General features: G+C 35.4%; 1 protein-coding gene across 2 annotated transcripts; it reads left to right on the top strand.

The window, feature by feature from the left end:
* Nucleotides 1–289: 289 nt before the first annotated feature.
* LOC143557931 (uncharacterized) lies at nt 290–6853 on the top strand. Of its 2 annotated transcripts, XR_013139647.1 has the most exons (4): nt 290–783; nt 825–907; nt 1775–4238; nt 6661–6853. XR_013139647.1 is itself a non-coding variant. In XM_077046887.1 (3 exons), exon 3 carries the CDS (start codon nt 1951–1953, stop codon nt 3529–3531), a length of 1581 nt encoding a protein of 526 aa, XP_076903002.1. In that variant the 5' UTR covers nt 290–783; nt 825–907; nt 1775–1950; the 3' UTR covers nt 3532–6045. The 2 variants fall into 2 exon arrangements, 1 of the variants encoding a protein (XP_076903002.1); XM_077046887.1 differs by lacking the exon at nt 6661–6853 and having other exon boundaries at nt 1775–6045.
* Nucleotides 6854–7898: the final 1045 nt, after the last annotated feature.

Below are 7898 nucleotides of genomic sequence, written 5' to 3'. Positions count from 1 at the left end.
CGTACTATGGTGGAAATATTAGCATGATAAGTGACCTTCTGGACAATAAAAAACAAATCCATGAACTCTTCATAATAAAGCGAACAATATTGATGGAAAAACAAATCCATGAACCCTGCATGACAAAGCGAACATTAATATTAATGGTATGAGGAGCCGGGATGTTACAAATATACATACAATTGAGTCTAATATGTACCTAGTATTATTGTCCTTATGGTACATTCTCTATCCACCGGCCAGTGAAAAGGAGAGCTTTTAAAAAAACCAATATTCTTTTTTCAAATTCAACGTATTTCATATGTTAAGTTTATTAGGGTTTTTATTTTATAACATATGGTTGGAGTTAACTAATTAATACAACTTTAATTTGTTTATCAAGAAAGAGAAGAAAAGAAAAAGCAAATATGCTTTAATATATATTAATGGAATACATAACTAGAATAATAACTAGAACATTTATTAATTACTATAATACATGTGATGTTAATGCAAAAGGCAAGTATAAATGGAATTGAAGGGGGGCAGAAGCTGCTACCAGGTAAGCATCCCCACTGTGCACAAATAATATTATACCTACTTCCTTCGGTTTCAGAGTTGCAGAGAAGATGATCAAGAAGAGTTAGAAAGTCAAAATATAACATGGGTTTGTGTTGATATGCAAGATATATAACTATATAAGTTTAATTACATAGTGATATACTTGGAAAGAGAAATTGTAAAGAGAATTAATGGGGTAAGTTAGTTCCCAATCTTTTTCCATTATGTCATCCCTAGCTAGATGTTTGATTACCATATCTTTTTCCATTAATGGGGTAAGCTAGCTAGATGTTTGATTACCATATCTGAATAAAACCCTTGGGAAAAAGCCAACACACCAATAGTACCTACATCCCCACACCCTAAGGCTGAGGGGGTGTGGGGCTTCAACGGGGGCGTTAGAGCCCCTCCGCTCGCGCCTCCAGGCGCTAACACCACACCACCAGGGCGCTAGCGGGGGCGCTAACACGAAAAACAATGCAGGCGTGAGCCGGTTAGCGGGAGAAGAGAGAGGGCTGCACAACTTTTGATGGTTTTTTGACCGTTGGGAGCCGAACAAACCAAAAAAAAAATATTTTTCCTATATAATTATACCCCATTTCACCCATTTTTATACCAAAACTTCAAACCTTCACCCAAAATCAATTCATCTTCTCACCTTTTTTTTAAAAAAATGGCTGGAAATTGGTTCCCAAACCTTGATTCAGATTATCTTGACGATGATTTATGGTCGTCACCGCACCAACCGATGTTTTATTCGGAGCCACAAGAATCATCCGGCTTTCAACCATCCAACACACAACCGTCTCCTATCTTTGTTGTTCCGGAGACACAAGAATCACACGGTGAAGCCACGGGACCAAAAAGACTTCAGTAACCTAAATCCGGTCGATCAAATGCTAATGGAAAAGCAAAAGGAACGTATCCGAAAGAGGTTGATCGAAGAAGACCAAGCCGAAGAATAAGAAGAATGTTTTTTTTAGTACTTTAATTTTTATTTTATTTTTAGATATTAATGTGTTTTTTTTAATAATTTATGAGTTTTTTTAATAATACGTTGTTTGGATATATTTATAAAAAAATAAAAAAAAATTCGCTGGAGCCCCTCCACACCAGGGCCCGGGGCTCCAACGGGGGCTCCAACACCCCCCTTATCCAGTTTCTCTCTCTGCCACACGTTATAATATTATTGGTTGGAGCCCCCATTAAAGCCCCCCACACCCCTCAGCCTAAGAACATCATCATCTATATTTTAATTGTTCCGACATCCCAGAAGCCCTCAATTTCATTTCTTGTGTTCCATGGATGCAAGTACGTAATCATCACATGATCAAAAACAGCTAGCTACATAGCTAGATCCAAGATTTATATAAAGTTTTCATCTTGGAACCTATAGGCACACACAAAATCATGATGAACTTTATTGGTAAGAGCGGTGATAGTGGTGGTAGCAGCAGTAGTAGCAGAAGGCAAATTACACCGCACGCTGGAGACGGCGGCGGAGGGAATTCCTTGGAAGAAGAAGATGAAGACGAAAGACAAAACACCGGCCCTGCAGGTCAGTTATTTCCGTCTTCATCTTCTTCTTCTCCTTCCTCTTCTCATCATCATCAACAACATCAACCTCCACCGTTCCATCCGCAACCTCCTTACCATTACCGAGGAGGTAATTGGATGCACGGAGGTGAATCTTCCTCAAGGATAACCGACCCCATGATGACCGATTACTCCTCGGTCCAGATTACACCAGCACGCGACGATAATAATAATAATAGTAATAATAATAATAATAATAATAATAATAATAATAATAATAATAATAATAATAATAATAATAATAATAATAATAATATTATTATTATTATTATTATTGATGGTGATGGTGACCAACAATCAGGAGGTGGGATGATGATGATGGTGGAAAGAGAGCACATGTTTGATAAAGTGGTGACTCCAAGTGATGTAGGCAAGCTCAATCGACTCGTGATCCCGAAACAGCACGCCGAAAGGTATTTCCCCTTGGATTCTTCGACCAACGACAAGGGTTTGCTTTTGAACTTTGAAGACAGGAATGGAAAACCATGGAGGTTTAGGTATTCTTATTGGAACAGCAGCCAAAGCTATGTTATGACTAAAGGCTGGAGCCGTTTTGTTAAGGATAAGAAGCTGGATGCTGGAGATATTGTTTCTTTCCAAAGAGGCGTTGGTGGTTCGGCTAAAGATCGATTGTTTATCGACTGGAGGCACCGTCCTGATGCTCCGCCTCCGCCTTACCACTTACCTTCAAACCTTTCATTTCCACTTCCACATCATCAATTCTCTTTTAGAAACAATATCCACCCTTGGAATCCAGTTTTCTTGCAATCGCAACCCGCGCCATCCAGGAGTCATTCGAATTTGATGTTGCAGCCCTCTTCTTATCGATATGGCAATACGGGTGGCCCTTACCATAACATAGGTACTGGGAGTGTAGTTAATGTGAATCAAGGTGGTTCGGGTTCGGGTTCTGGATCCTTGGTTTATTTCAGATCAGGTGGAGGTGGTGGTATCCCACAGCAACATGTGGACATGATGCATATAAACAGAAGACCCGGGGTTGGAATTGGAATTGGAATTGGAATCGGAACTGGAATGGATCCACCAGCATTACCACCACCACCACAACAACAACAACAACAACCTCCATCAGTTGTGTTTGAATCGGTGCCCGTGGTGCACGGGAAAGAAGCCGCTAAGCGACTCCGCTTGTTTGGAGTTAATATGGATTGCCCTATCTCAGATGATGAAGATCAAGAATATGACCATCATGACCAATTTCACAACCCACCACCATCATCTTCTTCTACCATACCTTACCAGCAATTAACGCCTTACGAAGAAGAAACCGAGTTCCATCAAACCACAATGATGCCTTCTTCCTCTAGTGATGCTTATAACAATACCACAAAATCACCATCTTCTGATCACATGTCCTTGGATTTTGGCATCTGACCACACTAGTATCCAATCATATAGTTAATATTTCCGCAGCCGTTTAATCAAAAGGGTTTGATTTGATTTGATCTAATTGATCAAGTGAATATTATATATTGGGCAACCAGAAAGTTTGCTTTCGCTGTTGATGATGGATGAAAGAAACAGAAGAAGCTTGATGAGTGCTATATATATAGTTGTGTACTGCAATACTAATGGAAGTAATCAGAGGTTCATACTGATTTTAGTTTTCAGCTACTTAGTCTAATGTACAATTTTCCGGTTATAAAATTCATTTACACCTTCAATATCAATATTACTATGCTATTCACAAACAATTACCATTTGTTTATTACTCTATAGCAGTTACAATTTCCCAAATTTTATGTCAATCTTTCATTTTTTTCTAATCACATGTAATGTAAGCCCTTTTTCTATACATATACATGCCAAGTTTCTCACAGGAGATATTGAACTTTTTTTTCTTTTTTTTTTCATTTTCCTTTTTATCTTTATGTATATATACATGTACATATATCATATATGTGTGGTGTGAGTGTCAATATGAAGAACCATCAACTGAAGAATCAAAGGGGAAGGGTTTGGGTTTCTTGCTTTCTTCTTTGGTTTTGTTTTTATTACCTTTTGTAGGTTTCTTGCTCTTGTGGCTGCTGTTGTTGCTGCTGCTGCTGCTACACCATCCTTTGGGTACTCTCTCTATGCAGGTACTTAATATCTTATCTCTCTCTTCCAATACACACAAACACACAAAAGGCTGTATGCATGTTGCTTGTTAGTAGGCATCTCTCAAGAGATGTTATCATTAATTCTTGTTATGCATCTTTACCTGTGTTCTCCATACCTACACTTTTCACAAATACATACATACCGTCCTTCTTTGTGTTTTCCTTTTCCTTTTTACAGTGCATGTTACCTGTTTCATGTTACATGATCAACCATATCTTGCTTTCAACTTATTTTTTCTTTTATTGTAATACCTCATTTTGTAGTTCAGCATATCTGTAGTTGAATAGTTTTTATTCACTGTACCAACAATAATATAATATATGATTCTTTCTTATCTGCTGGCTTATAAATAATTCATATATGGCAGTCAGAACTTATTATATCAATAATGTTTATCATTAAGTACATATAAAAGCCTTTACATTTAATATGTAGAAATCAGAGAGAGAGAGAAAGAGAGAGAGAGGGTATGCATATGTGTATACATGCAACCATATTTGTAGTCATTTTGTTATACTTTAAAATATAATCATTTGGAGAGTAATTCTAGCTCTCACTTTTCATTTGTACACCAAATTAATTGTGATTATCCATATAGTATACAAGCACCTTCCATCATAAATTAACCACTTTTAAAGCTCTAGAATCTCCTTCCTTATTTAATCTCCTTACCTATTTCTTCACCAAACTATTAGAGTGATTATCACATGTAGATCAAAGTAATGGCATTAAATGTCACTTATTCTATATGCATATTTATATTATATATGTAACATCCTTGTTTTTCCATTTTCTCAAGTAAAATTTGTTTCACTTGGTTGTTTAAAACAATTATATATTTGTGAAATCTGATCATGGAAATTATTTACTTACAAATATAAACTGCATTGACACAGGAAAATTGTTATATGTCATAATCATTTATCATACAAATACTATAATTGGTTTTATCTCCCATGATCAATCATGTTAAATATAAACTTGGTAGCATATTACCTATAACGCATGCAACCTTGCTAGTTTGCCACTAACTTGTTTTCTAGTTTCTTGGAGAAAATTAAAGAGTGATTTCATGTGGGATTTTGAAAACTTGAATGATGCTTAAAATGTAACAGGACTTTAAATTCTTTTTCGTGCATTAGTTGATATTTTTTTAAGTACACCAAGACACAAAAGTTACTGAAATTGCTTGGAACATGCTAGGAATTTATGGAGCTAGGCAGCCTTCCTTAACTTCAGTCTGTGTTTCTTTTCAAACATTTAGGTGGTCTAGATTTAGGCTTGTGCGTGCACATGCCACTTTCATATATTCAAATCTGCAGCTACTTCAATCCTTAGGAACATAGTTGTATTTAGAAGCTTTAAATTTATAAATTTTCATTGGGTCACATTCAGAAAAGGAATTGCCCTTTAGGTAAAGGGATTAATTTAGTGCTTTGTTTTGATGCATCGAACGAGCTAGTTAGGGTGGTAATCCTCTTTACTTTACATGTTTTACCTAATTAAGTCTCAACTTTTTTTTACATAAACCTTACCTCATTCCCACCCAAAATATGAATTGTTAGCAATATAGTCTCATCATAAGAAGTTGATCAATGGTGAAAGAGCCTTGATTAACAGAAAACCTCTTTGAAAGCCAATATAAAACAATAGTCTTCTCATCTATGAATAGGATATGAATAATACAAACACAAACAATAGTGTGTCAAAACTTGTTCAACCACTAGCTAGCAAGTTTTGAGCTTACTTGAGAATGAATAGGCAGCATATATAGCAAACATATATACCATTTAACCTAGTAATTAATGGTGATATACAATGACCAATATGCTATATAAAACAGTCAAACTTATGTATATGTTCTTTATATCTTATATATCAGTTTTGGAACTATTTAGATCATGAAAAATAAGGGTTGTTATTTGTTAATTAGGAGCCTTGTAGATTTCCTTAGAGAAGGCAAAAGGTATGGAGGTTGGTTAAAAACATGCCGGGCCGGTGTGTTTTTCAAATGGTTACACAGGGAAAGCTATGATATCTTGTCACTACAATTTTAGCATGATTGTTCAAGATGATAAGTATCACAAACTTGCCATCAAATTATTATTGATGCCTACATATCATGTACTACAAATATGCGGCAAGAAGGGGTAAACTATCAAAAACAACTGCGAAACATATAGAAATTTCCATGAATTATTCCAAATTATATTATGAATGTTAGTATTTCATGTTGGTTATGTTTGTTCAAAGATGTTATAATCTTTGATATTACATCAAATATTAAATTCCTGATGTAAATTGTAACTGTTACGGTTCAAATTCTGTTATTAATAAAAACAAAAGGTAAAGTTAACATGAAATCTCGTAAATGCAGCTATTGTAATATTTTGTGTGTAGGTCCGAGTGGTGTCTATATGACATAGGTGTATTAAATTCTATTCTTTCTCTTTTCGAGTAAGTTGGCAGAGCTTTGGATTATATCAGAAACCATATATAGCAAATGATCGAGATCACACTCCAAGATGTAAGTCTATCGTATCCTATCATTTTGAACTTTAAGATGTTGGTTTTTTTCCTTTGAAAGACTTAATCCTCCTGTTTTAACCCTAACGCGCTAAATCCTCATTATTTCCTATTGATATGAGATTAGTACTTTAATTATACCACAGCTTTCGGTACGATACTTAGTCTCCTTTGAAGATGGTTGAAATCACATTTTTTTTCATGATATCGCTCGTCCAAAGATTAAAAACAAAAAAAAAACTTAATTGTGACATTTGAAAATAACTCAAATTAGTAATTTCCTCCTGGATGGACGTATAACATCCCTCTAGATGTAATCATAGAGAGGAGCTAGAAGCTGGATACGAAATTAAGGTTTTAATGTAGAAAGTTGTAACTAATTAACTGGATCTCCTGACTATTATATATTTGGGAGTTCTCTTATAATAATTTTCCTGGATATATGATTTTTCGTCAACAACCACGAAACCTAATTCGAAATTAGTACTCAACAAAATTTACATACAATTAGCCTTTCGTCTAGATGTGTTACTTGCATATTTGCTTATTCTGGCAAATCAATCGCGCTACATAACACTCCAATTGCAAGTAGAAGTGGCAAGCTTATTGATAGATGTGTTCCGTCAAATACATGTTTTTGTAGTATCGCCGTATTTGAAATATTATACCTATATATATAGGGAACTTTAACATTCAATGGGAGGCATGGAAATGTTTTTTGCTTAACATGATCGAGAAAATAGTTTGGAAACTGGATCAATTGAGAGTTGAGTACACATTTGCTCGTTATTATTAATTACTTTTCTAGCCAGCTAAAAAATGCCACCAAATAACTTTCGGTGTACATATTATGTGGACCCATTAAATAATTTATGTATAAATCATTGGAAAGGGATGGATACAAGCTAATTAGTTGTTTAAACCGATAGAGAATAAAAAGGAAAAGTTGAAATTGATGACGGTCTTCGGGTAGCTTGAATCCTTAGTTGCAGTTGATTTGGCCTTGTGCACCTTCGAGGGTTGGGTATTCATGATTATGATCAATCTGGATAGGATGGGCTTAAATAGTTCGAATAGGTTGGGCTTGAATGGTTTGCATGGATGAGGTTTGA

This window comes from Bidens hawaiensis, unplaced genomic scaffold (assembly GCF_021521415.1).
Source record: "Bidens hawaiensis isolate Kalapana, Puna unplaced genomic scaffold, B.hawaiensis_p1.1 tig00019230_1, whole genome shotgun sequence".
NCBI lineage: Eukaryota > Viridiplantae > Streptophyta > Magnoliopsida > Asterales > Asteraceae > Bidens > Bidens hawaiensis.
Note: the sequence above shows the minus strand (reverse complement) of the source record. Positions and strands in the feature narration are given on the sequence as shown.